General features: G+C 39.2%; 1 protein-coding gene across 1 annotated transcript in view; it reads left to right on the forward strand.

Annotated features, from left to right (window-relative positions):
- Positions 1–13,415, forward strand: part of SEMA5A (semaphorin 5A) — a gene marked incomplete at its 5' end in the record, with an annotated part of 330,167 nt that overhangs the window by 186,824 nt on the left and 129,928 nt on the right. Inside the window, 2 exon segments of the mRNA XM_080639305.1 lie at positions 1,110–1,208; positions 2,394–2,607. Coding sequence (XP_080495431.1) covers positions 1,110–1,208; positions 2,394–2,607 — 313 coding nt within the window.

Raw genomic sequence — 13,415 nt, forward strand, 5'->3', positions numbered from 1 at the left:
TCTTACTCTGCAGTCTATTTTATGCCTGTTCAATTTATTTAGGATTATATTTCTTATCTTCCAGGATGAGCCTATTTTCAAGATAAACAAAGAATACATTTAATATAGCTGTAGACCAAAAAATGGGACTTCTGAAACATTACTGTTGCATGGATTTACTTACATGATTTCACTTAATATCTATTAGAGTTGAGTAGCTGTATTTTCACAAGTGTTTTCAGTGCTGTATGTGAGACTATCTTGTGAATGAATGATAGAGAGCATTCAAATCAAAGGTTCCAGGAAAATTTATTTTCTCCAAGCATATTGTTGATTTTGGTCATTTTATGAGATAGGGACATTGATTTTTGCAGAAGTGTTTGCATCATTCCTACATACAGCTTTGGGAGACTCTTAGTATTGCAGAAGAAAGCTTTCTGTCTGAATAAACAATAGAAATTGCTGTTGCTTTCTTGCTTCTGAAATGAGGGAAATGAACATCATAAAGCCTTCACACATCCTCATGGCAAAAAAATCCATGTAAAATTATTCCTCAGGGATGAGTGTCTATGTATTGAGGTAATGAGATTTCATTAGAAACTTCAAATAAACAGAAATGTAGATGCTTCTAATAAAACAGATCTTGCAAATTATAAAACTATCAGTAACAAATCTGCACTGAACATCTCAAGAATTTTATTCATTTTGGTTTCGACATACTCATGTTACTGCCAACCGGTTCTTTCTCCTGTTTTCTTTACAGATTCTTCACTTGGCCTGATCTGTCTTCAAAGCCAGCATCTGATTTCTTGGCATGGCAGTGTATTATTTAAATCAGTATCTCTCTTTTCAGAGTTTAGATAAAGCTTTGAAATATGCACTTAGAAGAAATCTTCAGTACTGAAGAGGTCTATTGTTATCCTGTTAAGAATGTTTCACAGATTGATGGGTGCATGTGTTGTAATTAGGAAAATTAGGTATATAACGATTATTAAACCATTACTTTAAGGCTTAAGCCTTATTCACGTAAATTTTGATGTGTGGACATATAACCATGGAAAGCAAGTTGTAATTAGTCTTCTCTATGCTTTGAAGTATCACTCCATTTGTCTTTCTTTTCTGTGTGTCAGGAGGAATGCCAGAACTACATTCGAGTGCTTCTTGTTGGAGGCAACCATCTCTTTACCTGTGGAACCAATGCGTTCACTCCAATCTGCACTAATCGGACGGTATGAGTTAAATGTTCTGTCCCACAAGCTCAAGTCCCTGTTCTGAGCCACCAGATTAAAAGGCTGCTGTGATTGAGTCCAGGCTGTTTGTGTTTGATGGATGAGCTGATGTATAAAAGGCTGATTTAGTTATTGGCAGGTCAAAAAAGAGAGTTAATCAATGATCTCTTTTTGCAGTCTTTTCCTCAGCTGTGGGAAAGAACACAGCTATGAGCACTTCAGTTCTTCCTACATGCCAATTTTCATGAACTATAGGTATTTCTAAGACTCCTGCCACTGTGACAAGTTCAGTTGGCATCAACTGGTTTAGCTGTAAAATATAGTTGCGTAGCTGCATACTGTGTATGTGTAGTCCTGGAGAAGATGAGAGTAACCTGAATTAGTGATTTCTGACTGGTGAGAAGGAGAAATCTTGGTTGAAAAGATCTGTCATACTGTGTCTGAAAAAAAACAAGTTGTATATTATGTGTATCAAAGAAAGAGAGTCCATTAAGTATCAATAATAGTCGTAATAAAAATCAAAATGTCACCGTTTGGACTAAGGTGGCTATTTATTTCAGGAGGGGAGAAGCTTTTAAATACAAAAAATAGCTGTATCGCCAAAAACTCCTTTGCACATTTATCATATTTAAACCTATTGTACCTTCACTTTCAAATAACATATTAACATCATACTGTGGTTTATGGCTGAAAGTATTAGGGCTACTAAATCAAAGAGATTGTTCTGCTGAACTGGAAAGCTCCTCTTTTTTTAATCACATTTTTCATGTAAGAGTCTTTCCTAGAACACACCAACAAAACAAATAATAGATTTGTTCTTTTTTTATTGTCTGTCACTTGCTACAGTAAATACCTTAGTTGATTCTGGCAATCAGATCTGGTTTTATTTTTCTTAAAAAAAAAATCTGTGTAGAGATAATTAATTTTTGAATTGCTGCTAATATGCTAATGTGATTGACTTGTATGTTTCACATATTGAAGAGGGAAAAGTGAGATCAGACAACATTTTGGTAAAACTTTTTATATGAGACAGTTTCCAATTGATGGAAAGGTCAGACTGTAACTGTTGTGCAATACCAAAGGAAATAACTGGTGTTTATGATAGGAGTTTGCTCAGATTGATGCAGCTTGGCTAAAATGATATTTTTCAGGTCATTTTAATCCCTTTTTCTCATTCTTTTACAGTTAAGTAACTTGACAGAGATACATGATCAAATCAGTGGCATGGCTCGTTGTCCTTACAGTCCCCAGCACAACTCCACTGCTCTTCTCACTTCCAGTGGGGAATTATATGCTGCCACAGCCATGGATTTTCCAGGAAGGGATCCTGCTATTTATCGCAGTCTGGGGGCCCTTCCTCCTCTTCGTACTGCCCAGTACAACTCCAAGTGGCTGAATGGTGAGTGCTGATGGACCATGAGATTCAACTCTTTTTAACCCGTGTTCTCCATATTTACAGTCTTTAAATTCTGTTCTGAGAATTTGATTTTTTTACAGTATTATTTATCTAATTTTAAAATTATTGTGCATTATTTTTAACTTTACAAGTGTAAGTATGACATTTAATTAATATAGCTGCATTTTGTAGATGTACACTTAAATATATGTCATGTTTGCAGGTGTGCTTACATGGCAAAGCTGAGTCAGCCAAGAGCAGTAACTTACCTTGAGTGTTCTTTTGTTAAGTCCTTCAAAAAACCTAAGGCAGAAAAGAAATAGTTTAGAAAGGACTGAATTCTCCTGGTTTTCCCTGCAGGTCCCAACCTTGACAAGCAGAAAAAGTTGTGCTTTCAAGCTGTTTAGGTGGCAGACTGACATTTTTGAAGCTTATTATAGCCAAAGGATATGTCTAGTCTGCAAAGCATATCATAGAATCGTATTGCAGCAATCACCCCTGTGTCACGGATGTTAATCACCCGATGAGGCTTTCCAGCTGGGAGAAGCTGTAAACAGATAGGTATTCCTGAGATGTAAAATGGCCAGTTGCCATTTTCAGCATTGCAGAAAAGAAGCAAATTTTTCTAAAATGAAGATTATTATTTAACATAAAATGTGAAATTATCTATATTATAATTTACCCATGCTTATCCCAGTAAGAGCAAAACATATTTTCATAAAATATGCTATGTGACATGCAGTTGCTATCCCCACTGTGCATTTCATTTTATGATGGGATTATTCTCATGTTTGAAATGAAATACAAATATAAATCCTAGCATCAGAACATTAGTATCTGATGCAAGAGACAGACTTTATTTTGAATATTTCAGTTCTCATATAATTGAATGCTGAATTGTACATATTTGATTGGTGTATTTTTCCTGTACGAAAGAAGCCATCAGAGGTAGCTTGGAGAAGTTTGTGACTTTCTCTGAAGGTCAGCTGATTTGAGAATATTAATTAACAAAACCAAACTGTATGCAACGAAACAGAATTATAGCAGTGCCACAAAAACATGAGAGGAAAAATTAACTCATTGTATAGATACCCCTGTTCGGGCACCTTTTTCTCACACTGCTGTGGCATTGGAACTAATTGCTATGCCACACCTGGGTGCTTCTGTCAAAGGGAAAAAATTCTTCACACTTAATTTTCAGTTTAACTGGTTATGTTTTATGCTAAGTTTTTTTGCTAATATGCTAACTTTATACTAAAATTCCCTGCCTCTGACTCCTGTAATTAATCAAATTCACTGTATTTACATTTTGTCTGTTTAAAACTTCAGCTTTAAACTATACATTTCGTTTAAATACATTCAACTGCACCTATACATTCTCTGTTAGAGCTCATTCTTCTGCTTCAAAACTGTTAACAATTAAGTTGCCACGAAACTGGCTTTTATCTTTGGGGAGGAAGAATGAGATTAGTTTTGTAATTAGAGCCAGTTCAAGCAAATCCAATAAAAAGGCTGGAAACAGCCCAGTTACCTACGTGAAAAGGAGGAAGAATCTTTTTTGGGGTGGCTAAGAGCTGGGGATTCTTTTATATCAGTTTTCTGGCTCACATGTGATTAAGTGCCAAGAAACTGCATCAGATTTTATTATGCTGCTGTTGGGGAGAAAGTAACACAGATAATCCTGCAAAAAAAGTAAGGCATCAACTGGAATGGAAGCTTTCTAGTCACTATCTGGTCAGCGGCAATAGCTGTCAGTTGCTGTAATTCAGCCTTGTTTTAGGTGTGTGTGCACATGTGTCTGTGAATGTTTCCAATGTGAAGCGTGGTTTTCTTTTACATCCATGTTTCCCTCAGAGGTGAAATGTTTTCTCTCACTTAAATTTTTACTCTGCAAATCACATTGGAGGCAGTGGCAGTATTCTAAAGCACAGCTGATTATCTTCCTCTATGCAATGAAGACATTGTTGATTTTAATGGCTAGCCAACTTCTCAGTGAATTTCAGGGGTTTTCAGTGAGATCCATCAGGCCAAAGGGACATGCCTGTATGCTGAGGCAGTCTGCTGTCAGTGTTCACTGTAATTTATGGTGAGGGGTCTTGACATGGGAAGCTCCGAATTTTCATCACAGAAGAAACCTTGTTTCTAGTCTTAATAATCAGAAGGTCTATAATCACAGGAACTGTGTGACACAGTGTGGGAGGTGAAAGCAGAGCTGATGTGTCATGTGGCTGGAGATCCCATTTTACCATGCGGTGATTGCAGCTTCTGGAATCATAGATATAAAATAAAATACATTTTAGTTGATAGTCTGAATTCCCTATTAATTCTGGTTCAGCCAGAGTCATATATTTATTATCAGGTCCTGCCTTCTACTGCGGGCTTCCTAGGTTTGGAAGCAATCCACATCAACTGAATAGGTAAGTTAGCAGTTATTTTCAGCATAGGTGTCTTTATAATGATGCTTTCAGCTAAGCATCATTCTGATCAGGTGCTTAAACCTTAGTAGAGTATGGACAAGTCAGTGAACTTTCATTTCTGCATTATCGTTTTCTTGATGCACTCAACACTCAGTTACCTGTGGTGATGAAGATTTTGGTAGCTTAGTTAAAAATATCAATTACTCAGGATATGTATAAAAGTAAGCTACAGGAATATACCATGAGTGTATAATTGAAAGGAAAAGGAAAGTTCAATGAGCTCACAGTATGTGAAGCACAAAGATCTTGAGCAAGCACTAATCTAAAAAGGTAGATGGACAGCACAGCAACACTGCAAAGACAGAAATCCTGTTTTGACTGGAGCTAGATACTGTGGAGCATCTTATAGGGTCTCTGAATATGCTTCTTGTTCACCCACTAGATTTGAGATTTGACTGCCTTGAATTTTGTCTGTTTTGACAATTTTTAATGGCAGAGAGAAGAGTTGGCCAAGTGTTACAGATATCTGCCACTTCCTAAAAGTTTTTCCTATTTTGGAAAATTTTAGAATGTAAACAGTCATATTGTCTTTAGTGATGGAGGAATGAAGCACCTGAAGATAGTTATTGGAACTTACTTTTTTTTAACGTTAAGAGTATCTATTCAGCTCTTGCTTATCTCTGAATATGATCACCAGTTATTTTTTTGCCTCAGAACTTCCTCTTCTAGAAAAAGAAATTAATGCTTTGCTTATGGACCCTATTTCTATGTTCCTGTCACTCCTGTTGACAATGTGCAGCTGGCCCAAATGCAGTGAGTAGGTTTTTGACCACAGTTATCACCATGCAGAGATTCTGCTCATCTCCATGAAGAGACACTGCTGAAAGACCAGACTACTTTGGTGCTATGACCAATTCAACAGTCCTACAGGTTGGGTTGCTCACAAAGAATTTATCAGCTGTCAGTGAAGAAGCAGACCCACGTTATCCTCACCTTTCTTGCCCAACCTGTCAGTACTCTATAACTGTCAATATTCTCAATCGAGAGGAACATGGTCAGCCAGCTGAGTTAACAAGTGCTGCAGACCAGTGCTTTCCACAACCAGCAGCCCAGCTGGCTGCAGGACAATAAACCTGAAAATGTGGAAGAGAGAACCACCTTTCCTTCTCTTCATGGCGTGTTTTGGCCTTCTCTTTTCTCATGTAGAGAAAAAAGTAATGCTTGAAGTTACTCATGTGAATATATAAATCCATAAACAAATGAAGATAGAAAGGTACCAGTAACTTACTTTTAAAGGTGTGTTGTTCTGCTACCTACTCTCCTTTTTCTTCCTCTCTGAATCGGTGTTTAAGTACTTCTGTGCTTCAGGGAAACAATTTGAGGTAATACAGCACACATTGAGGATTGTGTCTAAAGCAGACAGCTCTTCCATTGATTTCTTCTTAGGGCCAAAGCAATCAGCAAGACCTTGAACTTCAGCCAACTGCTCAGGTCAGTACAGGGCTGCATGTTGCCAGATCATTTTAAAATTACCTTTGTAGTATTTTGTAAGAAGAATAGTCTGCCTTAGCAGTCTGCTTTGGACATTATTAAATGATAGCAAATAAATTAAATCTTTCATTAAGGAAAAAAAAATTACACCTTGATTTACAGTTGGCGTGCTGTTTATTTGAGCCTCTTTAAGGTCTCAGTGTAATACAGAGTTTAAATCATATCCGGAGTTGTCTGTTACAGTCTGCTTCTAATTAGACTGCTTTAGATTTGATCTGCAACATGGAGCAGGGGCTGAATTCACCATTCGCTCTAGAGGACAGAGGTAAATGGAATAGTTATATTTGTAGTCCACAGCTGCAGTGGATACAGTTAGGCTTGGAAAAGCCTTCATTGCTTAGACTTCTTCTAAGCTTCTTCTGTAGTCCAGCATTTACAGTTAGTAAAGATATTTCTCCTTTCAGTCCACGTCCTCAAATCAGTAAATGTTTGATGCCTCAGTGTGAAAGTCAGCCTTAGTCTAAAATGTCTATTTGCTTCACTTAGTCAATAGAAGGGCAAAGCAGATTAAAGGAAAAAAAAATGAAATCCAAGTCAACCCCTTTCTTTTTCATCATATGGAGAAACACTGAGACACTTGGTTTCTTAATTTGCCAAATGCCTTTGCTTACAATTGCTTGGGTCTCCGATGATCTTGAAATACACTGTAATTGTTTTCTTTGTCCTAGGTATACAATCATAGATGCTATTGGAACACGTTAAATAAATAACAGCTTTGTTTTAAAGGTCAAGATGCTCCATCAGTAAGCAGACTATAGATGATTAAAATGTAATCTTATATCAGATGTAGTCCCAAACCAGAAAAAAATTAAATAAAATCTCGTACCGATTAGAAGCCTCTCCAGCTGCAAAGTGCATAGGAATATTTGGATTGTTCTGCTCTGCTGGTAGACATAATATTACCACTTTTTCCTCTTGCTGCCCTAAGCATTTCATTATTAGGTACCATTAAAGTAGTTGTTCTGAGATCACTTTCTTAAAAACATTTCACTTAATAAAAAACTTATAAATCTAGAGCAGGAACTTCTAGTTTTCAAAAATAACTGTAAAAGTAAAATTCTCACAAAGATGGTTTAATTAGTGGGGTTCAATACAGCTCTGAATTCATTCTCGTTATTTGTTAGTGGACTTTCCTTATAGTCGGGCATGTGGAGAGAAAATATGACCTTGCGGAGAGAAATTATGACCTGAGATCAAAAATGAATCCATTCACTTTTGCTTATAAGGATTAATGGAAAGGGCTATAACAATTCAGGGTTATCCTTTTCTGTTTCTGGGTTTTAATGAAAAGCCTCGTTATTACCTAATGCGAGCTTTTCTTTTATGTAATATTTTACGTAACTCAAATCCAGTGTGTTCTTGAGACGTGCAATGTGGTCTTTAGCTTTCAGATAAGATACTTGACTGAAAATATGCGAAGTGTATGCTACTGTTTCTTGCTAATTTTATAAGAAGATAAATAATTACTTTCCTTGGGTTGTGCCCCCCATGAGATAGTTCTGTTCTTTTATGCATATCATTCTTTTTGCTGGTATCCTCAAAGGGGAGGGCAGTGCATGCTGATTTTGAAACCCATCTTCAGGCTTTCTCACTGGAGCTGCCACCAGAGGAAAAAAGCTGAGCAGTTATGCTGTGTTTTTCCTTTTAAAGTTGTACTTCTTCTCCCAGGTGGCAATGACAGAGTAGTAGAGCAGTAAGTTGATGTAAGATGGAGGTGCCTCCCCTGACTTCCTTTCTCTAGTGCCAGACTAAGTTACTACAAAACACCTTAATAACATTTCCTTACCCACCTGAAATGCTAGAGAACAGGCAGCACTACCCATGAAGGTAGGATTTCTTTATTTCTTATCTACCCTCAGTAAAACAGCGAGGTCCACCTTCCATTTATGAAAAAACTAGGAGGCCACTGAGGACAAAGCTTGTTCTTTTATATGTCATCTAGCCTTCTCATGTTAGGTGCCAATTGGAGAGGCTGAACGAGGAAGGAAGAAAGGCATCCCTGCAAGCAGATCATTTGTGACCAGCTGCGAAGAGGCGTGACAGGAGCATCAGCCTCATTAATGGAGAAAACTGTAATACACAGTAAGCCAGAGAGGATGAAAGAACTTGGAACTAAAATACGTCTCAGCCAGGGAAAGGGAGAAAATCCTGAATTTTAGGAAACAGGAACACATGAAAACCAGCATTCACTAAAGAAAGGAGGAGGACAGAAATACTGAAGGCAGAGATAGAATTTCAGTAGTAGACATACCAAGCCTTAAAGTGAAAGGAAAAGGGGATGATTCTGAAAGTGAACTCTGGTTTTCTTTTCATTAAAAGGAAAAAAAAAGAAGAACCAGGTCTGCAGGGAAGGCCCTTTGATCAACTCCCTCCCTGCAAGACTACATCAGAGAAAACCAAAAAATGGCAGTCTGAATGTTTGGAGATAAATGGGTCAGCCATCATAATTGAGTTTTCTTTCTGTACCTGCTGTTTGGCTTATCAACTTAAAGAAATATGGGGTTTTCTGTTCTTTTGTATGTGGAACTCTGGATTCAAAGTTTTAAGTAACCATCCAAGCTTCTGGATCTTTTGGTGGATTGCTATAGCCCAAACCTCTAGAGGATCTGAGTAAATTAAGGTAGTCCTCTATATTTTTGATTCTTGCTCATCACCCGGTATATCAGTTTGCAGGTGACTATATATGATGAAAAATTCACTGAACTTCAGATGGGACTCTCAAGGACTTAGTATTAAGTAGGTATTAGATCAGAACAGAGAATGGTTTCTGTCACTAAGTAGGTCACTGGTGAATTTGCATAAACAAAATGACATAATAAATTGCAAAATATTGTGCCATGAAAGAACACTTTACCTTGAAAATGAAGGAAATTTATTTGAAATGAATAACAGGCAATAAAACAAGGAATTTTGTAATGCTGCATTTGAAAACTATTTTTCAGAAAAGAATTACATTTCAGAATTTATTAGAGTACATCAGTAAAATGTAATGTATAATGAGTGCATCCACTTTTATGATTATACTGAATTGTATTATAAAATCTATCAGTAGTATGAGAGAATATTGGTAAAAAAATGTCTGGCATACACAGTTTTAGTGTATTTTGTGGTCCTACCCATAAAATCTTCAATTTAGCAGAGGGAAAAGACTGTAAAAGAAATCATGGAGAGCTGAGGCTTTGCAGAAGAAATAGTAGTCAAAATAAACTGGTAGCCAGCTATGCTGTGTCAGACTAGCATTTTAAGCACATATCCTAGATAACTCTGAAACACAGAGGAAAAATAGCTATTAATAAATGATTGTTTTGGCCAGTTTTATACCACGATTTAACATTTTAAAGTTCAGCTCCTGAAGGTAGATACAACTATGATGACTACAAGTTATATGTTACTTTTACAATGTTTAACACTGCAGGAAAATTTTACTCTATGATTAAGATTTGTCCTTAAACATTCATGAGCAGTGATGCCTTGGTCAGCTTAATGCAAGTTTTATACTGTTTTCCAACAGCTGCAGAGGGCTACAGTATATGAATATACAGGGATTGCAAAATGCAAATAAGAAATGGACTTACTCATTATGTCAGTAAGGTGAAAGAAAAAGTGGACCATGCATTTGGAGCTTAAATTCTTTCCATGATTTTAAGCTTCCCTTTCGGAGAGCATTTCTAATTGGAGGTTGAGCCTTATTAAAAGTAAAAAGATCAAAGGCATCTTCCTAGAATTTAATGCTATTAAGTATTTGGCTGAATACAAATAGAAGGAATGGGTTTTTAGAGGCAGATGGTACAAGGGTGTGGTTCATTGATCTAGTCATGTTAATGAACAAGCTTCAGACAGGTGTTCAGCATTAGACAAGTATCTAGACTTCAGTATTTTATTGAAGATTTTCAAAACTTCATACATACCTGTATCAATATATGTGTATTATTTTGTGTATGTATGTAATCACATTTGTGTCTAGATCTCTCAAACTTGTAACTCTAGCTTTCTTTTCACATCTCTGGGGTTAATTTTATTTTTGCCTGGGTCTCTGAATGCATTGCACTTGAGATATGAGTGGTCACTTCTCACAGGGATACTCACTAGAAATCACAGCTCTTTCTTGCTCAGAGTAGACCGTATAATTCTTAAGGTAAATTGCTCTTACCTCCATAAAAACAGATAGATTACTCCCTGTCACTTGGTTCCCTCTGGAAATAGTAGTATCCACTAACTAGGTAAATTAAGTCATATTAGTCTACTTCAGAGTATGTGGAGTTTTATAAAAAGCACAGGCAAACTTTCTTGCTCCAAAGTTCAAGAAGTGAGAAGAGGTCAGGGCTCCCTCAGATGTTCTATGAAAGCTCTCTCAGGCTCTTGTTTCCCATTGTTCTTCCTAGACAAAGTTCCTGTCCAGTTCCTGTCATCATTTTACCAACTCAGACTACATCTAGGTCTAGGAAATAAGCTTACGCACAACATCCTTGGTCGTCTGTATTGCTTAATTGTTGACTCGCTTCCTAGCCTTGTTTTGGACCACTCCAGCTACTCTTTCCCAGTGAAAAGCTGGGTGCAGCTTGGGGAGAAGTTTGATTCATACCATTAGCAAGAGACAGTACAGGTGGGCCTGCACCATTTGGCTCCTTCTGCCCTCCAGAGTGCCCCATCCCATTCCCAGTAAGCTTTAAACTCCCAGATAGCCTACTCTGTCCTTATGCCACCTCTCAGGGTATGTACCATGTAGTTGCCCTGATGCCGTTCTCCAGAGTGCAGTGTTATCACTTGCTGCGTGGCAGAGCTGCAGCCGGTCTCTATAAGGAGCAGTTAGCCCTGTCAGACAGCACCGGTCTGGCAGTGGTTATGGATTCGGTCTCTTTAATCTCCAAGTTCCCTGGGCAGGTGCAAAAGGAGAATAATCCAAACGGGAAGTATTGTCTCTTCCTAGTAAGTGCCTTCTCAGTAACAATAGAGACTGTGCTGTCTGGAAAATTTCTGAAAGCTGGAGGCAAACCTACATACAATTAGATTATTTCAGCTAGAAGCGCTGTCTTCGCTTCGTATGGTTCAGTCATATTTTTTGATTTAACTTAGAAGAGTCTGTGGGGAAACATCCTTACAGGACAGTCATGCTGCTTTATGAAGAATCATAGAATCATAGAATAGTTAGGGTTGGAAAGGACCTTAAGATCATCTAGTTCCAACCCTGCCGCCATGGGCAGGGACACCCCACACTAAACCATGTCACACAAGGCCTCATCCTTGAACACCGCCAAGGATGGAGCATTCACAACCTCCCTGGGCAACACATTCCAGTGCCTCACCACCCTCACAGTAAAGAATTTCTTCCTTAGATCCAATCTAAACTTCCCCTGTTTAAGTTTTAACCCGTTACCCCTTGTCCTGTCACTACAGTCCCTGATGAAGAGTCCCTCCCCAGCATCCTTGTAGGCCCCCTTCAGATACTGGAAGGCTGCTATGAGGTCTCCACGCAGCCTTCTCTTCTCCAGGCTCAACAGCCCCAACTTTCTCAGCCTGTCTCCATACGGGAGGTGCTCCAGTCCCCTGATCATCCTCGTGGCCTCCTCTGGACTTGTTCCAACAGTTCCATGTCCTTTTTATGTTGAGGACACCAGAACTGCACACAATACTCCAAGTGAGGTGTCACGAGAGCAGAGTAGAGGGGCAGGATCACCTCCTTCGACCTGCTGGTCACACTCCTTTTGATGCAGCCCAGGATACAGTTGGCTTTCTGGGCTGCGAGCGCACACTGAAGCTGGCTCATGTTCATTTTCTCATCGACCAACACCCCCAAGTCCTTCTCCTCAGGGCTGCTCTGAATCTCTTCTTTGCCCAACCTGTAGCTGTGCCTGGGATTGCTCCGACCCAGGTGTAGGACCTTGCACTTGTCATGGTTAAACTTCATCAGGTTGGCATCAGCCCACCTCACAAGCATGTCGAGGTCCCTCTGGATGGCATCCCTTCCCTCCGGCGTATCAACCGAACCACACAGCTTGGTGTCATCGGCAAACTTGCTGAGGGCGCACTCAATCCCACTGTCCATGTCACCGACAAAGATGTTGAACAAGACCGGTCCCAACACCGATCCCTGAGGGACACCACTCGTTACTGGTCTCCAGCCGGACATCGAGCCATTGACCACAACTCTTTGTGTGTGGCCATCCAGCCAGTTCTTTATCCACCGAGTGGTCCACCCATCAAATTGATGTCTCTCCAATTTAGAGACAAGAATGTCATGTGGGACAGTGTTGAACGCTTTGCACAAATCCAGGTAAATGACGTCAACTGCTCTGCCCCTGTCCCTCAGTTTTGTAGCCCCACCATAGAAGGCCAAATTGGTCAGGCAGGATTTCCTCTTAGTGAAGCCCTGCTGGCTGTCACCAACCACCTCCTTGTTTTTCATGAGCCTTAGCATGCCTTCCAGGAGAATCTGCTCCAAGAGTTTGCCAGGCACAGAGGTGAGACTGACTGGTCTGTAGTTCCCCGGGTCATCCATTTTCCCCTTCTTGAAAATGTGGGTTATATTTCCCTTTTTCCAGTCATTGGGAACTTCACCTGACTGCCATGATTTTTTCAAATATGATGGTCAGTGGCTTAGCAACTTCATCCGCCAGCTCCTTCAGAACCTGCGCATGGATTTCATCAGGTCCCATGGACTTGTGTACGTTTAGGTTTTTAAGATGGTCTCGAACCAGATACTCTCCTACAGTGGGCCTAGGGTCTTCATTCTCACAGTCCCTGCATGTGCCTTCCAAGACTTGGGTCGTGCAGTCAGAGCCTTTGCTAGTGAAGACCAAGGCAATGAAGTCATTAAGAACCTCAGCCTTCTCCAAATCCAGGGTA

Source organism: Psittacula echo, assembly GCF_963264785.1.
Source record: "Psittacula echo genome assembly, chromosome: 2".
In the NCBI taxonomy this organism is placed as follows: domain Eukaryota; kingdom Metazoa; phylum Chordata; class Aves; order Psittaciformes; family Psittacidae; genus Psittacula; species Psittacula echo.